This window comes from Spea bombifrons, chromosome 4 (assembly GCF_027358695.1).
Source record: "Spea bombifrons isolate aSpeBom1 chromosome 4, aSpeBom1.2.pri, whole genome shotgun sequence".
NCBI lineage: Eukaryota > Metazoa > Chordata > Amphibia > Anura > Pelobatidae > Spea > Spea bombifrons.
In genome coordinates this window covers 94,932,376-94,958,602 of record NC_071090.1, presented here as the reverse complement: position 1 = coordinate 94,958,602, position 26,227 = coordinate 94,932,376, and the positions used below count along the sequence as shown (strand labels likewise).

General features: G+C 40.1%; 1 protein-coding gene across 2 annotated transcripts in view; it reads left to right on the top strand.

Moving 5' to 3' along the window:
* Window positions 1-26,227, top strand: part of UNC5D (unc-5 netrin receptor D) — a 254,033-nt gene that overhangs the window by 110,225 nt on the left and 117,581 nt on the right. For both annotated transcript variants that reach the window (XM_053465189.1, XM_053465190.1), the window contains exons 2-4: window positions 8,139-8,357; window positions 16,525-16,668; window positions 17,648-17,751. In XM_053465189.1, the coding sequence (XP_053321164.1) occupies window positions 8,139-8,357; window positions 16,525-16,668; window positions 17,648-17,751 (467 nt within the window). The remainder of the gene's footprint in view (window positions 1-8,138; window positions 8,358-16,524; window positions 16,669-17,647; window positions 17,752-26,227) is intronic.

Below are 26,227 nucleotides of genomic sequence, written 5' to 3'. Positions count from 1 at the left end.
TATAGATGCATTTGGGATAAATTATATCTTCACATGGTTTCTCCATAGGTCACATTCCAAATATACAGAAAGACAATTAATCCCGCCAAACCCTTCGAAAGATAAATTGTTGGGATATTATTTTGTTAATATATTCTTTTTCAATATGTTTAATTCAGTTGTCTTCTGATCCACGGGATTGTTAATGAGCAATTCTCTAATGGTAATATCTTTTCCCCCTAAATCCTCCTGTCACCCTTCTCCCTGCTCCTGTTTGTATTACCACATTGATTGCAGTCAGGAAAATGTAAATTATGTCATTTTCTACAGTAATCAAATCTCATTATGTGTGGTGGCTGCAAGAATCTTTGGCAATAAGATTCTGAGATTCCAAGCATTGCATCAAATATACATTACGAACCAGCATTGTATATGCTGATGAATGGAGACATCAGGATCATTTGTCAGTTTAGTTGATATATGGATGCAGATTATTTCTAGATCTCCATATGTAATTCTGGCAATCCAGAACAATTGAAGACTCTAAACCATACGTCTGCCTGCATAATTAATACAACTGTAAAAAATTAATTAAGAAGCCCCAGGTTTCATAAATATATCTACACAAAACATTTTCTTAATCAACAAGCAAATACAATAATATCATCTATGAAAAAGAAACCACTCTAAATTAGAAAAAGAAATATATTCATGATTAATAACCAGTCCCTCATTGTTATTTTAATAAAAAAGAAACAGTTTAATGTTATTTACGATAAATGTTTTCCTTGCAGCTGTGCATGAATGTAAGATTTGTGGAAAATCAGTAATAAGAATGATGATTGCTTCGAGGTGGTGTGCATTGTGAAAAGGGCACATTTAGCAAAAGTGATACCTGATAACAGTATCATCCTTACAAAGTATTTGTTCCCCAAGGTTAGCATTGCGTCACATTTTCCATTTTTTAGGATGGCTGATGTGGGACCATTTAATGCCAGGCACCAATGATTTCTACACAGAGCAGAACAATCTTAGACAAATCCAGCCCAGGAGTATGGAGGATCCATACACTGATTTAACAAATTAATACACTTCATGTATTCTACCTACTGCCAGCACAATCAGCCTGAAGCCTTTACAATACGGAAGATGTCTAGTTTAAAATGGACGATGTGGAAACCTTAAAACTCACGTACAAGCCCTTTGGAAGAAAAATTCCGTCTATGTAAAATGAATATATTAATTGGCAGTATGGAATTAACCCCAACATTGACTAATTACAAATGAAGCTTCATACGCATAATTGGCTACTTAGTGATGGATACCTGTAGCCACCTGGCTTACCTAGGACCCGAATAGTCATTCGCATCAGCTGATGCAGGTTAACAATTTCTGCATATAGTTATATAGTTACTCTGGTTGAAAAAACGTACAGTATATCAAGTTCAAGCCTTGAAAGTAGTTAAATCAGTTCCCGAAAAACGCAAAAAAATAAACTTTCATCCAATATTATGCCAAAGAGGTAAGAAACTCCTGCTTGACGTCAAAGGCAATCAGGTTTTTCTGTGGATCACCATTATCAATGCTAAGGTCGTAACCATGAATGCCTGTGTTTGATAGGAAGACAATTATAACTTTTTTTCTGCGGTTAAACAGATGCCCCAATAATTTAGTAACCCCCCCAAAAAAATTGGAACTTTTTAACAATACTGGAATGTGGACTAAAAAAGCTTTTATGGAAAAACTTACTATGTCTAAACCATAGTTGCCAACAATCTTGATTTAATAAGGACAGTTTTAGGCTCAAAAGAGGTAGACAGACAAAAGAGGCCATGAGTTATGACAGGACATTTCACAAATTTAAATGACCACGAGCCTGGCCTGCGATTACTATTTCATATACATTTTCAACCAACTTTTGCCGTGTAGAAATCTGCTACACTGGATTAAATCAGAAGCTGATTGTTTATCGTTACACAATGTTGGAGAACCAACACTCCAATCTGTATTCCTTCCCATTTTCCCAGAATTTTGGATTGTGTTGTCCGCCGTCTCTCATGCGTAAGCATTTGTCTCTATTATCTGAAGCTATGTCATCCATAAAGCATCATTCCTGTCAAACTCTAACTTTCTTGTTTGGAAGGGGATGCAAATCTCGCCTCAGTGTAATATGGCTTTCTGGATTCCTGGCTGCCGCCAGACTCTTCTGCTGACACTGCAGCCAAACCAACCGGTTTGCAACTTAAGCTGACGGCTCATAAATCTTTGCCGTTTGACTGTGCGAATGGTTATAGCCGAGCTAGAAACTTACAGACGGCTGAATATCTTTAAATAGGCCTTATTCTCACATGGCCAGGAGACAGAATCGTATTTCGGAGACTCGATAAACAGGAGTGAGACATTAAGGGACATGCCGCTTCAACATGATAAGGATTTTTTTTTTCTTTGAGCATTATAACTGAACGGATACTAACCACCTGTCGAAGAGTTTTTTTTTCCACTGCCACAAATTGCATAGGGAATTGATTTTCCTTTCTTTTTTCTCTATTTAGCGTACCGCTGGCAGTGCAATTTTCTTCCTGTCACCCAGCTATTTTGATGAGAGGAGTATGACCTATGCATTGAACATTAATGCATCCCAAGGAAATGAGCAGAAGAAGATAAAGGCCATGTCTGGGAAGAAGCGCAGGTCAATTTAGTGTATGAGGTCCCGACAATGTAACAGTTTGAGCTACAATTGACAGTGCTTAATAAAGGCCAGAAATCACAAGTCAGAAACACTATGGAGTCATCATGTTAACTCCAACAGCGTTCAGAGGTACCTGCTTATAAAACGAGAAGAGAGAAAACCATTTTTTAGAGCTACAGAAGGGGGTATATGAAGGAAAACAGAATGTTCTTAATCCAAAAATAAATAAGCCACTCCAGTGTATCATTGTGTGTGTTTGGTATAGGCAATTATTTACCTCTTAGTCAGTTGTTGAGTCAGGAGCTAGGACGCATCTTCTAAAATGTTTTTTTGGGAGGGAGAGAAGATTGGTGTCCCAGTAAACATGTTGAAGGATCAGGATCTCCCCCATGAGCCACTGCCCGTAAAAAGGGAAAAGTGGAACAGCTACTTGGGACAGTGGGCCGATGGTCAGTATATATAAATAGACTTATGAAGACTGGAAACGAAGAGTGTTTGTCGCTAGTAGGGGTCTCCTCTGGCATCTACCAATGAAGGGCAGCTGCTTTTCGTTGGTTGATGCCAGAAGAACACCCTCTGCTGGCGACCAATAGATTCGCTCTTACGGACCTTTAAAATTTAAATCTTGAACCCAAAGCCATTGGTTTCCCCAGGCCAAGTTGCTCTGAGGTTTACCTTGCCCCGCCCTTCACCAGGAGGTCTAAAATTCCCGTTCCTTCCAGGCCAAGTTGCTCAGAGCTGTTGTCTTAGACTCACTCTGAGCAACTTGGCCCGGGAGGAACGGGGATTTTAGTCTCTGACAGTTTAAGGCTGCATGTTATGTTTTTATGTCTATATAGCGTTTGGCCACCCATACCCAGCTGGTGGCCGCACGCTGCAGCACCCATTAGGCAACTGGTTTGGCAGATTGGGTGAGTTTGTGTAATGTTTGCCCGATAAAGTAGGTGGCCAGTCCAGGCCTGTTGCAAGTTGTTCCTAAAAGTTTATCATAGTGCAAATCCAAATTCAATACCATGTAAAGAAACTAGTGAGAAAAAGTTTCCAGCAGTCACAGGTTGAAATATGGCACAGCCCGGTTCTCTGCTTCAATACCGATACAAAATCCATAGACTGAAAGCATGCAGGCTCTTGCTAATCTGTTTTCATGCTTCACTGTAAACAGCCTAATTACAAGGACATGCTGTACTGTACAATCCCTCTATTTATCCGTGTTTCAATGAAGTCTTAGTACACCCTGCAATACTTTATAAAAATAATATTCACTGTTGTTTGTAAAGCAGTAACTGTATAATGCATCTGTTCGCTTGTATACCTGCAGTTCTATTATTTCCTTAACTGAAATATTGTGGAGGAATAGAATATCCTTTTTTAAATCTCTGTCCTCTGCCAAGGTCGATCATTGTTGGGCCTTTTCCTGCCCCTGCTTATGTTGTTGGATTATAAACCTCATTATCCAGGCACCAGAACTGCATCTCTTGCATACTTTCAGCTTTTATCACTTGCCAGCAAATCTTGAGTTAAGGTTCTACCACGATACCTATCCTACTGCTGGGGATTGAGTCCAACAACACTTAGAAGGATACATTTCGGTAAATGGTGGTGGCTGGCGATTACATTCTCTGCACCCAGGTTATCCTGTTCAGTTCTGTACAGTTTACCTACTGCACCCCTAGTTGAGAAGACACGACTTGCAAGGGTTCAGAAAAAAACATGAATAATCTCATTTTATATTTATATTTTTTTCTAAATCCCCAATCATTCATTCTGACACCTGTATCATGATACCACTTCTCAATTCAGTCGTATTGTTTTACCCCAATATGTCCCCATCAAAGCCTCAAACTAATCACTATATATTTCTGCGGCACACTCAACCTTAAATGCCACTCCTGAACCTTTATATAACAGTTTCTCTAAACACATTTCTCTTTCTGTCAGCATTTGTTTCTCTGCACGATAGTCCCGCTGCACAAACAATATTGCTTTTTCTCGGAAAATAATTATGGTCAAGAACTTGTCTCATTTTCATTATTAGCTGGATCTCTAAAGTTGATTTTTTTCCTGGTACTACCACTGACGATCATTCATCCTGCTGAATGCAACCTGAAGAGTTGGTAACTGCATTATACTTCTATAGTTTGACATATGGTATCTATACACAAGATCTCAAGTGTACACAATGCATTTTAATAGGAACATTAGCATCCACATGAGGTTCTAGTAAAACTCTGAAGTCGCAATGTTCTTTGTTATTTAAAGGCATTAATCTGATGAGCTGAGTTATGATACACTTCTCAAATAAACCTAAAAACCTTAATAACTCTGTACACTCCCTCTAACACACACTTATACACATTTATGCTAATTCATACACACTCATGCTAACATACATACAAACTCATTCGCTCCTTCACTCCCTTACTCCTTTACTCTCATACCCTCTTACTCCCTTACTCTTTACCTTGTTTGTAGTCTTTTCTCAACAGCTCTCTCACACTGTTGCCCCTCGGGCCAGCAGACCCCTGCGATTGACCCTATAAGAATACAAATTAGACTCCTCCTCTCAGTTCTTTGCTATTTAACTAACATTTCAGCATGCTAAAACCTCACTTGGCCATGGGCCCAAGTCAATGAGAGTTTCCATGTGAAGCACTGCTCACCCCCCCGTGTCCAGGTCACTCTCCTTGTTCTCCAGTCCAAGAGAGCAGGGTTAGCTATGTCCACTCCCAACCCGTTTAATGGTACTTTGGATTAGACCTACAGTACTCTTGTCCTTGCTCTCCCATAGTCAGGCCATCCTCATGTCTGGCTAGACTTGCCTCTTCACGAAGCCACTGTCTCAGAAAAGGGAGAGCCCAAGGTAGCCAGCTCCCTTAAGTTTCCAGGTATGATCCTTGGTTGCCTTGTAGGTAACTTGCCTATTGGGACAGCTTGTTACAGGCAATAAATATCCATCCCTGTCATTCTCTGCATCCCAGCTAGAAGTTTGGGCAACACGGATCATGTCGTACTGCACATGGACCATAGATGAACAAGAAGGGACCACATTTAACATGGCACTTCTTGTTTTAGAACCTCAGTCCTGCTTATTGTCATCTACTATGCTTTAAACAGTGATAATACTACAAGATGCATACCGTCACTGTATATATTCTAATAATAACAATTTAACATTGCATTGAAATGTTGGTCTAGAGCAGCATTTAGAATTTCACGTAGGTTTTCAATGCAGAGAACCATTTTTGGAAAGTGATGGTTCCCCTGTAAAATTCTTATTTTTTCTCCAGAGCTAACAGGGAGATAATAGGCTTGTATGCATTAATCTTTCTGAATGGTTATGATAGCTTTGCCAGACCATATCATACTACTATTTTACATTTTTATCTGCCCCAAGCTAATACATAAGTCCTGAAACATGGCCTGACCTTTCAAAGAAGTAAGTTTATAGCACAAAGAATTAAATATTTCTAAGTGCCCTTTACAATCTTCTACCACCTACTGATGTATTTCTAGAGGAAGATAGATCTGTGCTTAACACTGGGTAGGCAAAAAGAGTATTAGCCGTATTGTTTCATAAATGTAATAACAAAAAATTCCATTGGCATACATGCTATATATTTTTCTATAGATATTTTGTACTATAATGCTTATGAGGAATATAAACTTTATTTATTATTCTTTAATTTCAGTTCATCTGGAAAATCGAGAATTAAAAAATGCCATATATATGTGTGTGTGTAAATGTTATAAATTTCACATATTTTTGGTTTATTTCTCTGTTTTATAATCATACTGGGAATTCTATAAGTATGGGAAATAGCATTTTTGCCCTACCCAGGCTATACCCACTCCCATAAAGGATAAATAAGCAAGTGATCTGGTCACCAGTCCTGCATACGCTTTTAGGTGTGTCGATGGAATTTTATGAAATATAATACCCATTTGGCCCATCTAAAGCTGTTTTTTCCTGTGAAGATTTAAACTTTAATCATAATTCGGGGTCGTTTTGATTTCTATCCAAGTCCATCCCAACCCCATGGTTAAGAGTGATATCATGGGCCCCCAGCAGGCCCCATACCACTAACATGGACAAGCCAACATCAGCTGGAGGTGACTAGTGTATCTGTAGCCAACATTTAAAGAATGGAACAATTTCAAGTAAAACCCACTTCCTTACCGTCTCGCTTTATTACTACCTTTACACTTCATTTAGCGATCACATAAAAAAATGTTTCAATGGCACCTTGCGTCACACGCTTTCAAGAGGATGGGCAATTTCAAAAATCTACATTCTGCTTCATACAAAGAAAAAGCTGAGAGAACATTGATATATCAAAACACATACCTGTGCAAATAGATGTCCTACTTTCTCAGAGCTTGAAGTAACTTGTGAATTCTCACATTTTTCTCAAACAATTTAGCAATAAGAGAAAATGATTTCCCTGGAGATTATATTCATTCTAGTTAGATAGTGGGTAGAGGGAATTAGTACAACTTGTGATCTCCCTACAGGTTTTCCTGTTAAGTGCATTTAAAAAGTTTGCAGAAAGATAAAGTGCATAATTTCAGTTGTATAATTGTAGTTAGTATTAGCCATGGCTTCCAGAGGTTTCCTGCGTTTCCTTTTCCCTATGGCCCTGCTGCATATATGAACAGTCTACCCAGCACAATATCAAATCAATAGAGAGATAGCAGGCAGCGGATGGCGTGTCGTTAGTTGTCTTATTTTTCCATCACCTTTCTACCCTGACCCAGATTTATATATGGGTTAGAAAGGATAATTAGGTTTCTCTGACACTTTGCTTAGCTTTCTAAGAGAATGTGCATCTGGATTTAGAAATACTTGTTTTTGGTCTCTGTAGAATAAAGAGGTGTGGGAAGAGATATATCTTGATGCCGTACGTAATATGATGGTAGACGTATTGATCCCCAGATTATGTTTTCCTATGTGTTGGGAAGGCTACTTATGTATGTTCTTTGTGTCATCTTCGAATCTGCTCTGATTTGTATGAAGTTATATTAGCATGGTTGTGAGTGTTGGGGTATGGTCAAACTAGGCTCTTACAAAGGAGTGCTCCCCTACCCTGGTTCGTTCATAACGCCAATGTATTGGGATGGGCTTGGTGACTTTGTGAGGAGCGTTATTTGTCCTGATGTTTGTGTACTGAGTAGAGATAAAAGTTACGTGGTGCTCATGAGTTTTCTTATATGTGTCTCTGTATTGGAGTAAAGTGAATGGTACGTGAGAAATACGTGCCCCTTAATGTCTCAATTGCCCTTTTCAGACCAGTATTGGTGGTGTTGCCATAATTTCATCCTATAACAAAAGATGAGTTTATGTTTGTAGTGCTGCTTTTGTATAATTATCGTATTATTAACATGTTGGTTCCATCCCAGGCCAGCTGTAAAGTATCTATAACATAAGTTGTGTTCCTTTGACTAACCTTTTGATATAATCTTGTATCCCCAGGAAACAGCAATGGAGAGGTATTACCAGAGTCTTTGCCTTCTGCCCCTGGAACCCTTCCATATTTCCAAATGGAGCCAGAAGACGCTTACATCATCAAGAGCAACCCCATCAGTCTCCGCTGTAGGGCCATCCCAGCAATGCAGATATTCTTCAAATGCAACGGGGAATGGGTGCATCAGAATGAGCATGTGTCCGAGGAGAGTGTGGATGAAGGATCAGGTAATGAGTGACTCCCTAGACTTTCATATATGTAAAGTTTGCTGAACGGGGTTGACGAGCCACAAATTATGAATTTTTCTGTTGGCCTTAGACAAAGTTACAAATACTGTGCCAGTGCCACGATTCTCTGCTTTATCCTGTAAAACACAAGCAGCAAAAAATCCAGAGTCACAAACATCTTTAGACCAAGGTGGACTGGAAAATGTTGGCCCACCAGCCAAATCACACAAATCCAGCTATATATTTGTCAAACACCCTTAGTTGCCCCAAATTTGCCTTGATAGTCTTGCCATCAGGGTTTGTTGGGAGTTAAGTGGGACTGCAGTCATCTTGTGGAAAATGTGCAATACGAGGCATTCTGTCAGCAAAACGCTCTATAACATTTCAAATTTACACAGGCAACATGGGCCGAGGGTAACCCAAAGGGCTTCAGTGGTGGCAACTCCATCACGTGCTGTCTAGTGTCCCAGCTCTAGGGTGCTAACCTCAAAAGAAAATAAAAGAGAAGCAAAAATTCAGTCATAACGAGGTCTCTTTATTTCAAGATCAAAATCACAAAAACCATATGAGAAAAACACATCAATTTATTCTTTGGTAAACTTCAGGAATTGCTACAGAAAATCGATACATTTCAAGAAAGATCTGTTAAGGCAAAAATGGGATTTTACACCCAACCCTAATAAATACAAGGAGGAGGCTGATCTTGAGATGAGAGACACACGCGACCTTAGCATTTTATAGCATACACTCGGCTGTGTGGGCCTTTCCAGCAGTTAACAATCTATAAATTATGAGTAATTGGAAATGTGTCACTAAGCTGCTTTAAAATAAATGCAGTTAATTAAAATCTGACGTCCGAGCATTGTGCAGCCGTCTGCAGGATTGACATGAGAACATCTTTTTGACAAAGATGATTAACAACCAAGGAACGTTTCCTGTTCACGTCAGGAAGTTTTGCGCCATCATATCACGTACGTACTTCAAAAAAACCAAACAAAGGTGGCATCTTAAAATTCTGTGAAGTGTGAATAGCACCCAGAGGATCGATCCGCATGCTCCACGTAAAAATAAATATTACTTGGGAGCTAACTAGAAAGTAATGAGGAATGAAATAGAATCAAACCACGTGGAAATAGATTGGTGTAGCGTGTACCATGGGAAATACGCTAGTGCCAGTCTGCTCAGAAAGAAACCGAGCCTCCTTCCAGATAACGCTCATTAAAATACAGCCTCGCCTAGGCTTAGGGCGGCAGGCCCTCTATCACATAACAGGGTTCCTCATTGCCGTATTAGGCAGCCATGCTCCCTGGCACGTCACTTATCCTTGAGTTAGTGGGGAGATTTCCCTAGTAACTAGCCTGAAAACACTATGGAGCTCTGTGCCTAACCGCCACATCCTCCATAATGACCTTCCTCCACACTCCACATCCATCGCACCATGATATGATGTCATATACTGGCGCTCTGGTAGATGGCGGGGACAGAGGTAGGTGGTAGGGGGTGGCCTAGGGCAGCGGCCACACAAGATAAGTTTAAGTTCAGAACCTATAGAGTCTGAAGTTTAGTATATGTCCTCTGGCACTAACACTATTAGAGGGACTCTCCAGCCACCATCTACACTTTATTGCACATGATAGCTGAGTGGTCTCTTAAATTTAAGTGGTATCCCCCTTGTTAATACATAGGGGTATTCCCTCCAAGCTATTTGCCGTGTAGGAGATGTCGTTTTGGCGATTGGTTCTCTGACCAGCAGTCAGCTCCAGAGCTGTCTTGACAAATGTCGCAGGCGGAGGAGGGGATCTAACAAGTGCTTTTCAGCCATCAGTGTATCAGTGTGTTTATCTACACATTTTGCAGGCGTTGTGAATTTGTTTGAGGGGTGCATTTATCTTAAGTAATGAAACCCTGCCCTAAATGCTTTACTTCCTATTTAATTCCCTTCAGTCTGAGCAGGCAGTACCCTTCCATCTCCTATCATCCTATTTACAGTACATTTTATCAACATTCTATTATGAATCATCAGTAGGTGAACAGTTAAAACCAGGGCCGGACTGGCGATGACATGAGTACGACCGACGACTGACTATGCACGGAGATACCCTACGTTTTTTTTATGCTCACGGACACACGCTGCACAAGACTAAGTGGCGCTGTCAGCCACCGGCCCACCGGGCATCTGCTAGTCCGAGGCTGGTAAAAACATTACATGAACATTACATTCTCAAAATAAGAGCAGTGATATAACTCATTTAATTCAACAACATCTGTGAGTTGTCGAGTGAGTACAGAATGCCTTAGCAGGTTGTGGTACCACGCTCTTCCGCACTTCTTGGTAGGCTGATGCGAAGGTGCTTAGAAAATGCGTGACTAACATCATTATAGAGTATTCCCACTCATATCTAGGCTTTTTCATCTACTTTTGTTTACTTTCACAGTTTATGGAGTGGAAAATAATAAAATATACAAAGAGTTATGATTAATAATTATTCACTCGCACTGCTTTCAATGTTTTAAAAAAGCCTAAATCCCTTATTAATGTATTAACGTCATGGTAAGGTAACAATTGAGGAAGAACCCAACTGATACACAGAATGAGGTCTATTCACTAAAGGGACAGATTCCTAGTTATTAATCGTTTTGAAGGGCCAATGCTGGGAGGTGATGTAACTAAAATGGCTAAAATGTATTTCACAAATACTGATCTCATCAGCGTCAGACTCTGGGTCCTTTCTCTCCCAATTTGCGTGATAATTACCAGTGAGATACCTGTAATAATGTTTTAATACGTGGAGCCAAAGCATTTCCTTGGCTTGTGCACCTCACTAAACGCTGGCTTCTGCTGGAAGCACTAAACATAGTAATTTATTTGTATAGTTTTTTTTTTTTTACCAATTATGGGTTTTTAGCAGTTGGAAGAGAACATGGGTACGTGGAAACACGGCTATAGTGCTCGCCGTTTGTGGGAATCCAAAAGAATTGATTGGGATGGCTTGCAGACTGTATTTATGCTAATTCCCAGTAGAAGGTCGAGACTGGCCATCCATATGGGACCCTGCGCTTCTAGACGCGGATCTCAACGGGCCGGTTGCATATCAGATCACTTCCATACATTAATGTTTAATCTGCTATCTCTATTTTCCTTGAGATGAATAACCTTTTCTCTGCCGCAGATTCTTTTTTTCACACTTCTGAAGAATGGTTACGTTACCTTAACGTAGGCAGCGGCAACACATGGCCCGGAGGCCAGATGTGTCTAGTTCAGTGGCAATCCTAGCTGCTATTTATACTTGAACTCAGCAATTATTATTACTAATTAAATGAGAATTAAATTATGCATTCTGCCTGTTAACATTTGCTTTATTAACGTTTCATAAGGTAGAGTAGATATACTCATCACAGTAGGGAATCTGTCATTTCTTTTTTATTAACTGTTGCAACATTCCAAATAAAAACACATAGCCCCCTTTATTTGTATTCTTTGCCGTCCCTGGCCTGATGGGACAGCTGTGGAAGGTATTGTTAAACAAAGGGATTGCCGAGCAGGCAATTCTTCACTTGTCCTGCTCTACCTTACTCTCTGATTGCTGCTTTTAAACCATATTTTATTCCTCATATCATTGCATATGTATCTCTCCCTGGTGTCGTTGCTTAACTCCCAACACCGTCTCGGCATTTGTCAATTCCGAGCACTCACATGTAGATAAACGTCCATTTCCAAAAGTATTCAGCATGATGAGACGCTCTGGCTGTAAATGGATTTTTAAATTGCCGGGGGCGAGACACGCAGGTTAAATCTGTTCCTTTTGAGTGGATAATTTTATGGAAGAAAACAACAGTGGCACAGCAAGACACATGGAGCACTTAGCCTTGGGTGAGGAGCATGACAAAAAGGGTCTTGCGTGACATTTATAAGGGTTACCAATTAATTTTTCCCCTAGTAACCTTTGCATGTGGAACTGCTGTGGCCACAGAGAGAGAACGAGTTATTAATGGGGCCCAATCAACAATGCCATTTGCAATGATAACCACTTTATTTTGGAGACACATGCGGCGGGGCGTTATGAAATCGATCTGAACAATAGAAAGCTAGTGCCTAAGAAACCCTCTAATGCTATTGTCATTTTAATGTACAGGGTTGAAGGATGGGCTGCTTCCAGTTGGTTCCCAATTAAGCCTTCTTTAAAGTCATAACCAGTTCTAGAAATACGAAAATTAGAAACTAGAAATACGAAACTAGAAATACGAGAAGGCATGTAGACTAAGTCCATCTTTGGGTCCCAAATCCTTCTTTTCTAGTGTTTACTGTGCCGAAAGTCACAATGATATGAACAGCAAAGATTGCATTATAATATACAATTTTGCTACTAAATAGTAGATTAAAAAAGACCTCAATGAAGCTCTGCTTCTGACCACAACTCTAAAACAAATGTCCCTCTTCAAATATGGGGGTATGAATTGTGGCATAAGGACAACTTTTCTTTGGTGACATCAAACTTTATCTTTCCCTCTTAAGAAAACAATTTAGCAAACCTTACTTATAAGAAAAGTAAGATTTGCACAATTGTTATTTTAAGCATTCGGCATAACGCATAAACGGGGGATTACGTACGGACACTGCCGGTACCCCCAATGTTGAGGAGGGAGAAACCCGCAGCAAGTGATCTGTGGTAAGGTAAGAAATACAGCTTTTTTTTTTCTTAAAATAAAGATTGTGCAAGCGTTACTTTTTAAATAAGTAAGATTTGCTTAATTGTTTACTTAAAGTTTAATGTCACTTTAAATTTCATACAAAATTACTTTACCAATAAAAAGGGCCTGGATAAGATTTCTGCGGCAGGGAGATACCGCTCTCCACCTTGGGATTCTGCTTCTGCGTTCACGTTTCCTATCATGACTCCAAAATTAACATGCAGAGTATTCAGTGAGCCTTGTAAACTGCTGCGAGGATGGGAGCCACTGCGCCATTTATCATTCCTGTGCCTTGCAAGCCCCAGCCAGGTGCAAAGGAAGAAAACACATTTGGCAAACGCATTCCCAGCACGCCGCTGCTGATGGACATTTCAAAGCAGCGATAATGAGCAGGAGATAAGGGGATTATGGGAACATATGTTTGGAAGCAGCAATGTGACTATTAAGCACCAGGTTTAGGCCAAGCAAGGCTGGTGTCCACATACAAGATAAAGAGAAACACTTACCTACACCACTGGCGTTTCATCATCGAGGTATTCTGTCAGATGTAGGAGGTACGCTCATGTTCAACCACGAGGGAGAATAAACCCGCACGCCATATTCTGTTTGTTATTTCTTAAAGGTACTGCAACACCTCAAAACTATCACCGTGTCCCCCCCCAGACATCCGTGAAGCAAGCAGCGTTTCTCACTCTACAGACCAGGGTGCTTTAATATTTAATAAATAGGAGCCATTTTGTGTCAAAAATAAAAAGAAAAACTGTAAATCGGTTGCATATGTACGAGATATACGGTAACTCAAAGCACGAAATTACACAAGAAACAAAACTTCATCTATAGACCTTCAGTGTTCCCACGATTGCTAAGATTCTCATCAGTACACTGTAAAGGCATACCTAACCGTCTGTAGGTGAAATGACCAGGTCCATGTATTTCCATCCCTATACTATGCTCAAAAGCACAAGCAAATGAGGGAGGCCATGGAACCAAGTGTATTTTTATTTAGCGTCCTTCATTCTATGTATTCCAAAGTAATTAGAGAAAAGAATGAGAAAGGAAAATTATAATGATGTTCTGACCTAGTAATCCAGAAAATTACAAAGGTTCCAAATTTGGTAGTAATCCAGTTTTCGGAGGCTAAATTATAGGGTAATATCATTTTTCTAGTTTGGCTTAATGCAATTTTTTTTAATCAAAATTCCAAATATGTAAATATCACATTTTATAGTCATACTTTAAACATGTAAGTGTAAACATGTAAACAAGTAGTTTCTAAGAAAATATAACGGTCATTTATTTAGTAAGATTATGTATATTAGACATGGATACACAGATGACGCCAATCAGTCATCACTGACTGCATTTCCAAAACCACAAAGATCACGAATTCTGGGTTGAATGAGTTGGCACACAGTAGTCATAGCTGGAGAGCGCTCATGACAAATGTAGAATCTGATCTTGCCATAGAATATCAGTAAACATTGAAAATTGTAGGACAGTTTAGAATTAATGTAACAGGTGAAGCTAGTAGCTAAAGGTTAGAATTGTGGTTCGTTTAAAATTTTGCCAAGTTTTGTGTTTCCAGAATTATGCATTTTTGTTATTGTACAAGGACGCTTTACCCATGAAGTTTTTATGTCATGCTTTATATTGAAGGTTGGATGTGGGGAGGTTTACATTAGCAGTAAATGCCTCCGAGCAGATGTGGTTGAGGTTAACACCATGAAAACATACATGGGATAGTCATGTGCCTATCCTGAACCTAAGAGAAGGCAAAGGCCAGATTAAGGTTGGAGTCTTTAAAGCATAAAAAAATGGGCAGACTAGATGGCCAAATGGTTGCTATCTGCCATCAGATTCTATGTATCTATAATGGGGATAAGACTAGGTCAGGGTAGTATAGAGGTGGATATGTTTGGTCAGAGCTAAAACTCCCTACCCAGTCTTTGTGACCTTATTATCTCCTACTGCGACAAAACAGATCTGGGAAAGTCACTGGGACACAAGGGACATCAAGGGAGGAAAGACGGAGATGGATTTAGGTCCCAATGAGGGAATGTGCCTCATAAAGGTATGACTTGACAGGAAAATAAGCAGCATATTCTGCATGGAATTAAAACTCTACAGAAAGTTCAAAAAATTTGCCTTACATTGAATTTCTCTCTTCTTTGATTCTTGAAGGTAGAATTTATATGTAATTCTGTAGTCTCTGGAATACTGTCTACCCTCTGATTTCCCATCTGTGCATCTAATTATCAATACATTAGATAATTTATTACTTTTTCTTCTTACTTTTTAAAGCATAGAATTTAAATCTACTTTAAGGTAATCTGCTTGCTCAATTTTACTTTCTTCTTTCCGTTGCCTGTGCCTATATAAGTGCCGGATGAGTATCTCGTGGGGCGTCAGTGTATCCATTACTTTGTATGTGAACCCTCCTACTGCCCTGGGGCTACCATGACTTTTCAGACTAATCAAGACTGTGAAATAAAAATTCATCATTGCTAGAATATGATCTTATTGCTGCTGGATAATATAGTCAGCTGTGGGCGTCAAGTTTTGGTTATCATTATCCACAGTAAAAATGAGACCTGGAATGACCTTGCTTGCTTGACCCATGACGCTAATTATTGTGAAAATAGAGCAGGTCATTTCTTGAGCTGTCTTGTTAAAGAAAAAATACATTTTATAAACACCTTGCATTTCATCATAAATATGGACTCCTAATGAGATATATCTCTATTCCCTCATCTGTCTGTCTATGTATCTAGGGGTTCTTCTTCCATAAATGCCACGATTTGCAGAGGAACACATAGTGGCATGGCTGGGGACAGGACTTCCAAAGACTGTTTCGTGTGACTAATTGACAGTTATTGAACTCGAGCATTTAATAGAAGAATAATGCACTTTAGTTACACAATTTAATTTACTTGAGTAATCTCTTGAGTCTAATGTTTTGCTCGTCTCTGATTCATGGGTTTCCACTCGGTTTGAGTCCAAGCCAGCTCAAACCCCATCCTGCCTCATATCTGGCTCAAGCCACACCGTTCAGAGGCCGACAAGCCCATCTCTAAATATAGATCTCGCTCTCTTAATGACCTAAAAAAAGGGTAAAATATGTGGTAAATTACTATTAATGTCCATTCATAATCCAATAACTTGCGCTGAACTTTTTTCAGTGCCTTTATAGCCTATGTAAAGAATACTCCAATGAAACTTCCCACATCTTCAATGTAAGCTCTAGCAACTACAACCTCTTTTTTCTGAGTTGAAAAAATGTTATTTACGCCAATTGATATATCCCCCTGCTCTCCATAGAGCAGTTTTACAATTATGCTCTTTAAATGCAAAAGCATTCAATCATAGGAACGCTGCATTCTTTACGTAAATCAATGGGACCATTATTGTTGTTTTTCAATTGAACCAATGAGATTTTGTAAGGTGTCTGAAATGGCTTAATACGTCTCTTTGTATCCAGGTGTGACGATTCGTGAGGTCTATATCAATGTGACCAGGCAGCAAGTGGAGGATTTCCATGGCTCAGAAGACTACTGGTGCCAGTGTGTGGCATGGAGCAATCTGGGTACTTCCAAAAGCCGGAGAGCGTTTGTGAGGATTGCCTGTAAGTGTTCTGGCCAACTTCTCTTTACCGCTTCCCTCTTTCTACACTAAGGGCAAACAATGCATAAATACATGTAAACCAACGCAAACAAAAATATCAGAAAGAAGACTAAACGTAAGACCACGCAAGGTCATAGACGGACATTTTTGTTAGGAAGAACATTTATTGATAGAAACATTGGTCTTCTGGAACCCACTGAATTAAAAAGCAGGGACAAGAACAGCTGGCAGATGTCTAAGTTAAAATGATGGAATTAAATTAATTTATAAGAGATGTTAGGGACAGTGCACATCACAGCCTTTCACTTTTATGGCTGTACCGTTTGCTTTGGCTCGTATTGGAGAGCAGTAAATTCTAGACATATAGCATTAGCCTTTCTACCCATACAACATGTACTTTTATTGACAGTTTTATTCCCTTTTTCTGATGAAACCAGAACATTGGTTACTCAACATAACCTACCCTTTCCATGCACATAAGCACAGTGAGTGTCATTCTGGTGTGCAGGGATAACACTTTTTTAATTTGATACATGAAAAGAATAATAAAAAAATGAAAAAATAATAATACAGAATACACAGAACCAAAAGTTAGTTTCTGGGTAGCTTGTGTCCACTAGGGGCCATGGACAGCCATTAACCTATTTATTGTTAACCCTACACAATGGAGTAGGAAATTACATAGGTTAAAATTACAGAAGTTATACTGCTGTTGTATGAATTTTGTGTTGTGTATACCTCAAACATGTTACCAGAATCTCTAATGACCACAATTAAAAAAAAAAGCATCATAGCGCTTGGGGTTTCTGAATGTATGTAGCCATCAATTCCAAGGTTGTTCCAACATTGTTCTGACTTGGTTGGCTGTGTTGCTGTTGATTGTTAATCTGGACACAATGGGGAGATTACAATGACATTCTTATACCTGTTTTAGATCTTTATTGAGTCTCATGAATATGTTGGTTTATGATCTTTTGTAGATTTAAGAAAAAACTTTGAGCAAGAACCCCAAGGTAAAGAGGTCCCTATAGAAGGAATGATTGTTCTGCACTGCCGTCCTCCAGAGGGGGTTCCCACCGCAGAGGTGAGTCATTAACTATTTTTTACAGTATTTCAGGTATAGCCATAAATAGTTCTGTCGAACTAGAATCTTAATCGAATTTCACCATGGTCATTTTGTTTTGCTTAGTCTGCTTTTGTCTTTCTTTCTATGTCACCTAGAGAAACATAATATCCAAATAAGTAATATGTCACAACCTTTTATAATAGCAGAGATAAATATATTTATGGAATGCAGAATTGCAGATTTGATATCCTCCAGATCAGAGTCCCCTTGTTCTCCTCACAAGAGCACAAATGGCTGAAAGGCACGACTGGTTGGCCTGTTCTAATTTGAGAATAACCTGAAAATGCGCATTGTTGGGGGACTCAAAGTTGAGAAGTTTTGCTTTGGAAATGTATACTCCTATGTTAAACTATAGATTTAATATTTTTAATGAGAGAAATTCCACTTTTCTTATTAAGCAGAAACATTAGACAATCACAAGAGCACATACTCATCATTTATCGGTTCTCTATGGTTTCCATACCATAAGTATTCTGCTGGTGGTGGCTTAATATTATTGCTGAGTATACAGGGCAGGGAATAACGATTACCACCCCTTTTCCAGCACAGACATGATAAAATCATTGACGGTTCCAAGCTTTAAAAATCAACAGAGGGTTTACTCATGGGGAGGACTAGTACCAATGGGCATGTCTTAAAGCAAGTGAAACAATAAGGGCCAATGTAAACTAAGAAGGTTATGGAATAGCTGGCAGGGGTTAATGTCATTTGTGAATCTAAGCAAACGTTCTAATACCAAGTAAGGTTTGGGGTATTACATCAGATGGGAAACGTGGGAAGATTAGATGGGCTAAGTGGCTCTTAACTGCTGTCGAATTTATAAGTAACGTCTGCCAACAGTGGTGTGTTCTGGACTAAGCCAGGTAATGGGCGACCAAGGCTCATTGATGCACGTGAGGGCCAATGCTGGCCTGTGTGGTCAAATCCAACAGACCAGCTACTGTAGCTCAAATTGGCAAAAAAAAGTTAATGCTGGTTCTGATAGAAAGGTGTCAGAACACACAATGCATCACGGTTTATTGCGTATGGGGCCGCGTAGCCAAAGACCAGTCAGGGTGCCCATGCTGATCCCTGCCCACTGCCGAAAGCACCTACAATGGGCACATGAGCACAAGAACTGGACCACAGAGCAATGGAAGTAGGTGGCCCCTTCTGATAAATCATGTTTTCTTTTACATCTCGTGGATGGCTGGGTGCATCGCTTACCTGGAGAACACATGGCACCATGATGCATCCATGGAGGCCCCACTTTGCAACTGACAGGACTTAAAGGATCTCGTGCTAACATCTTGGTGCCAGATACTGCAGCACGACATCAGAGGTCTAGTGGAATCCATGCCTTGATGGCTGTTCTGGCAGGAAAACAAGGACCTACACAATATTAGGCAGGTGGTCATAATGTTATGGCTGATCGGCACAGCTAGCCGGCACCGCTTTTGATAAGAGGAGTGCCAGGCATTTAAAAGTATATTACCAAGTCATAACATATTTCTGCTTTTTATTTACATATCATCTTAACGGTCATATCAAGCAGACATTCTGAGCTCCACGAAAAGTGGGAATGAAAAGGGAAAGAATGTTTGAGCCCCAAAGATGGACTGTCTGCCTTAGGAGATTCTAGGGACAATGCATATTATAGCCTTGGGAGGTATGTTCTGTTACAGTTAGGGTGGTGGCTTTCTTAAGTAAAGCTTGGGTGTATGTTCTCGCTGGAATGGATGCATTTAATCCAAAATGTGTAGCTTTTTTCCTGTGGATTTAGGGCTTATGTGTTTTTTTTTTATCAATAACTAGCTCTCATATATTTTTTTGTATTCTGTAGAGAAATGGTAGCCCAGCCAAGCATCCAACATAAATTCTATTAAAATAAAACTATGTGGGATCAGTCTGCCCTGCATAAGTAGCAAGCACAGCAGCCGAGATATGGATGGAAAGACTTAATGGGCTCTTTGGAAAAATGCATGGTTTGTATCGTTACCATGACAGCCATTTGTTCAGTCAAACTAAAAGCCAATGCTGTAGCACTAGAAGAGCAATTTGGTTTCCCTTTGAACATTTAACTTGTTGATGTGAACTTTTAAGAACATTTATAATGCAAGAGAACACAATCTCAACACAAGACACTTGTTATTTCATGGAAACCAATTTATCGGCTCCAAAACAATTCATTATTCGCGAGATGCGACTCTTTCTACTTCACATCTCAGCCGGGAAAACTCATCGCTCCTTCAGAGAGTTTAGCGGTTAAGGGGAAATGGAAATGTGATGTTTTAATCTGGGCATGAGGGTTTCTATTTTTTGCTTTGTATTATAATCTTTTCTCATCGTCTGCTTTCTCACTGCGCACTTGAAACTTACAATATAACAAGAATAAATTAATTATACCTGTCCAGCCACAAGTGGAGCTCAGAAGAGGATGGTCCCATGTCATATCTCTCAAGTGTCCTTGTTTAGGGACCCAAATCCATCCCTCTTTTCTCTCAAGATGTCTCTCTTTTCTAGGAGATTAGAATGCTTGGTATCACTGTATATCACAGGGTTATATAGTCCTAAAGGTTACAATAATGCCCTCTGTATGTAGCAGAATGTGTGTATCAAAGTAACATACACTCTTCTACTTTTTAATATTTTTTGCTCATTAACCTATATAGCATTAAAAGGTCTTCAGGTCACATAAAAAGTCTCAGTAAAGCCCAGCCTCCTAGAAATATGGCCACCAGCCCACCTTACCAAAGATTTGTGGCACTCAGCTGCAGGCCGACGCGAGATAGACATGTAGAAACTACTCTGTAGGTCGGTGCTACACCAACCTCAGTTGACTTTACAGCTCGCTGGGTCAGTCAGGGGAGATCGACGAATCTAGCCAACTGGCTCATAATCCTTACTGTCTGCAAAAGCATGGATCCTAGGTCAGGGTATGCAAAAGTGTCCCTATTTCGCCTATTTGAAATATTAAGGAATATACATGACAGTTTTTATTGCTCATTTGCCACAGCTATATGAGGTACCATACTATGATACCTAGGGAATTTATCTGAAAACACAGCCGGAAGGGTTGACCGGGACTAACGCTCTTCATGAAAATATTTTTTCTTCATCTAATACTCTCTATCCATATATAAAATATGTCAGGTTGTAAAGCTGATTGATATCTATCATTTTTTTTACTGCCTCAAGAGTGTTCAGTCGTCAGAATGGTACATGTATAACGCATGCATATATATAACATTCTGTATATAGAGAAAGTTTACCTAGTGCACTTTTTACAGTAGTGGAGACCCCATCTAAATAAAGATACATTTCAGTCAAAAATAAAAACTCTAACCTATGTAACGAGAAGAAAAGATGAATGGGGTTGATTAGACACATATAATTACTTTAAATACATTATTAACAATTTAACAGATAAGAGCCTTCAGGCCCATTTGGTCCCCCTGATTGCTACCTGTTGACCGCAAATGTTATTAGGTCCTTGGTCTTTTTTTTATGGAGGCTGTATTTTTATGCTGACTGTATTAACTTCTACTACGTCCGCTGGAATGTTATTCTACATATCCACCTCCCATCAGAGAAGTAAAACTTTTGTATATTGCATTACAGTTAGTTCTCTGGTCCTCTTGTTTTTGACTATGGCCACTTGTCCCGGCGTTTTACCTTTGAAATAGGCATTAAGACTTAAAGTTATATATTGACTAGTTCAATTGAAAATAATTTACTATTACATTGGACAAGTTCTTGGAAGGTAAAGAACTCTTACGGGGATTTGACCCACCTTGAAGCATCCCTAGGCTGTGGTTCACCTTGCCATGCAAATGCATTGAATGAAATACAGACTCCATTCTCGACAGACATTCTTATCTGTTCAGATTACTCATCCAGCGTCTGACAGAAAGCCCATGATGTCTGCCAACAGTACAAATTACCAGAACAACAGCACATCAGTAAATAAGCGTCCCATTTAGGAGACAGACATCGGAGATAAACCTTAAAGCAATCCCACGGCGAGATCCTTCAATGAGGCACATTTGACTAAATTGTTTAATGTGTTAATAGAAAGCTAATGGTCTTTGAAATGGAAACATTTGATTGGTTAAATACTAGTAATTAAGGGGCATTTAATGCCTGCTTGGAGAAGAGACTGTTTAAAGGAATTGTTTCAGTAATGAGAAAATTGCGGAAGAGGCTGATATTGATAATGCACATTATTTAAGCAACATTGGTGGAGACTCTAATCTAGATTGGTATTTTAGACTTGGCATTAAACAAAGGAGCTGGAAATTGGCTGTAAAGAGAGCCTGATTATAGAGAAAATTATTATTTTATTGAATAATACAATTTATGTAGATCTTATAGAAACAAAGGACAAAAGCTTGTCATAGGAAAGGATACCGGAAAATCCATCTAGTGTGTCGATGAGTTAAAGAGCAATGGTGAAATATAATATGAAGGAACAAAGACATACCTGTCGTAAAGGTTCTGTCTACAAAAGTGCATTTGCTGAAGCTGTAAGAGTTGTTTCCTGAAACTTCAAATATTTTGTCACTTGTGGCATATACGTTGGTTCAAATTAAGTAGAAACAAGGTATTACCTGCAAGAAACCCCAGGGTGTAATAGCCCCTTTTTCTCCCATTTCCAAGTTGGGCATTTTCTTTCAGCCAGCTCTAGTGGAGGGGTCTGCACAAACAACCCCCTTTTTTCACTGAGGTCAAGCCTTGGGGGGGTATTAATGTGCTAACAAGACATATATGTCTGTCAATACACGAGGTATAAGCCTGGAATCCAGCCATGGCTGAGAACCAGTGGCACTTAATAATACTCAGTTCAAAGTGAGGTTGAATACAGTTTCGGAGACAAGGGAGGGACAAGACAAGAGTACACAAAAAAGAACATACAAAAAAATGCTCCAAGAATACAGGTCTAGTTGATTATTCAACAGACACAGCAGTGGTGGCATTACGGGTTTTTAGGGATTACATGATGGACATGGTCGATTTGTTGACTGGAAGTCAAAATGGTGCAACTCAACTTCATGTATTGCTTGGACTGCGATAGTGATGCATAAGAACCCTACTAAGACCAATCTGTCACTGTTACCAGATATTACATTGTGTAGTATGATATAGCGAAATATGTATTAGAGGCACATATCTATCTATCTATCTATCTATCTATCTATCTATCTATCTATCTATCTATCTATCTATCGATCTATCTATCTATCTGTGTGTCATGGAAGAAGTGACCTTTTTTCTGTAGGCACAATTATTGCTCCTTTTTCTTAACTTACTCATTGTTGATTGAATTAGTAACACTTTGGGTACAATTTCTAGGGAGATAAATTCAGGACAGTAAATTAGCTATTTGTTAGTTAAATTATTCGTTCTGCCCCATGGACCATAATTACCTTGTTTTATGGTATTACCGTATTTGCTCGATTATAAGACGATCGGGGAACTCTGATCTCTGGCAGTCGGGGAAGGTCTGCACGATGGACGCAGACAACCCCCACACCTCCTTCCGGCTGCAGCATAAGTTGTCTACGGGGGGGGGGGAGTGTTAAATGGGGGGGGGGACAGAACGATCCAGGTCCCCTGCAGCGGTGCGGGGGATCTGGATCTTAGTCTCATAGTCAGACCTCTATTTGAGGTCTGATTATAAGACGACCCCGATTAGAAGACGAGGGGTATTTTTCAGAGCATTTGCTCTGAAAAAAACCTCATCTTATAATCAAGCAAATACGGTAGTTGACTTTTTCTTTAACTATAGTGTATTTATGCCCCATCAGACAATAAAATGTATAAAACAACAGTATGAAACCTTTGGATTACCAAGTCATCACAGTCTAAATGTCTTATTACCTAAACCTCGCCAATTAAGCTTGATGCTACAGTACCAGAGTAATTAGAATTCAACCATTAAGACTAGTTACATGGTTTTATTACTCTGCTGTATGTTAGTCTCAGATTATTGGGTGACTTACATTTATATAATATGTATAAAGTGCTTTTATAAAGCGGTGCTTACTTAGGATAACAATAACTGCTCAGGTTCGATGGGGTTTAGTATATGAAGGGCTAAAACATATATAGGAGGCATTCATTCTGAAATTTCTGAACTATCCTATGGCAATTCCCCATTGCTTCTTATATAATTGGTCTGTGCTGTCGTGACTTATAGGGAATCTATCATTTTTCATGCATATTAGATTCCGCAGTTCAGTGCACAAAAGAATCCTACTTAAGTGATTAAAAAAACAATATATATCTGTTAGAAATCTGTTTCATATGTATACCATAGGGCAGGAGTGTCTAAGTTTTTTCTGCAGTGGGCCACTTCATCAGAAATGTATGTGTGCGTGGACCTTACTCATTTTTCACTGAGAGAAAATATGGCCTTTTAGCTTCATAATGCATATTAATACAGGGTTAATTTGGCGATAATGAAAACAGAAGTGAACAAACAGTTTTTTGATCAACTTTATTTGTCATTCTATCAATACTAAGTTTCTTAAACAGTAAAACAAAATCAGTCCACAAACCATTTAAAACAAGTTTACCCAAATAAAACTGCACAAGGCTGGAGCACACTGTGGGTACAAGCTGGATTTAAGAAGGCTGACGCATACTGGAGGCAGGGCTGGATTAAGAGCATCGTGGGCCTGGTTGCTGACGATTTTGGTGGCCTTTTTATTGAAATAAATAAAATAGACAGAATCTTAACTCCTCGGCATCCATGTGTACTGGATAAAGATGACATCAGTGCTCAGCAGATAATACCACACCGACACCCAAACACACAACAGGACAGGCTCTGCCACACTTACACCCAAACACACACCAGGACAGGCTCTGCCCCACCGACACCCAAACACACACACCAGGACAGGGTCTGCCCCACTGACACCCAAACACACACACACCAGGACAGGCTCTGTCCCACCGACACCCAAACACACACACCAGGGCATGCTCTGCCATACCGACACCCAAACACACACACCAGGGCAGGCTCTGCCACATCGACACCCAAACACACACACCAGGACAGGCTCTGTCCCACCGACACCCAAACACACACACCAGGACAGCTTCTGCCACACCGACACCCAAACACACACACCAGAACAAGCTCTGCCACACTGACACCCAAACACACACACCAGGACAGGCTCTGCCACACGGACACCCAAACACACACACCAGGACAGGCTCTGCCACACCGACACCCAAACACACACTCCAGGACAGGCTCTGCCACACCGACACCCAAACACACACACACCAGGACCGGCTCTGCCACACTGACACCCAAACACACACCAAGACAGGCTCTGCCACACCGACACCCGCATCAGGATGGGTCAAGCTACACAAAACAAACATTTGTGTGTTTCCCCCTGTGTGTTGATGCCCCAGCCAGGCCCCCCTTTAGTATTAATGTACTCCCCCCACCCTTGTGTATTGCCTGTGACATTCATGTACGATTGGTGGTGGAAGGGAGGTATGTTTCTCCTAGATTCCTTTCCTATGTGAAGTAACACCAGAGTCTTCCACCTGCGAGGTGAATAATGTAGGTGAATGAGAGGGCGGATATAAAGGGAAGCCAGGAGGGCAGGTAGCTCTCTGGCTGAGGACACAGAAAGCCTGTCTGTGGGAGAGACATGTGAGTAAAGGTTGCTGGACATATATGTTAAGTTGGCAAAGAGAAGCTCTCCAGCTGGTAGTGAGGGACATCCCTTGTATAGTAAGTGCCGGACAGGCAAGTTATTTCTTTTGTTGCTGTGTTGTTATATTTCTTGTGTGTTTGCAACCTTTCTAATAAACCTGACCCTGCGTCAGATTGCACAAACTTACTGCTGTTTGCCTGGTTTGAATGAAGACGGGCACTTGTCCCTTGACCTCAGCGAGGGGCGATCCCTGACCTATCTCACATGCCCCATATGTATTTGTGCCCCCAGACAGCTCCCTTTGTGCATTTATGCCCCCACACCCTTGTGTATTGATTTTTATGTCGTCGGTCAAAACTGCCTATGGAAGGGTGGTAGGAGAATTGACGATAACAGAAGAACAGGGCAAATGTATAATATTTCTAAAACCTTTTACCATGGATCTCATCTTCCTAAAGTTAAAGTAGTTGACAAACAACAATCGCAAGAGGTGGTACCAGAGGCATATTTACTTTTAACGCTGCCCTAGACCTCACCCAGGACAGGCTCCTCTCAGCCGGTCACATCCTCAATATGGAGCATTAGGATAAGAGGCTATACCTCAGCGCTCCATGTGGTGCCTTTGATTGCAATCTCTGGAGGCTGTGCTGGCTCTACACAGTCCTCCATGATGTGCCGATAGGGGAGATTAAAGAGCAGCATATGGGGAGCCTGATCAACATGTCGACCTAGGCCAGGATACATTGCTGTGGCCACAGCTGTATTTT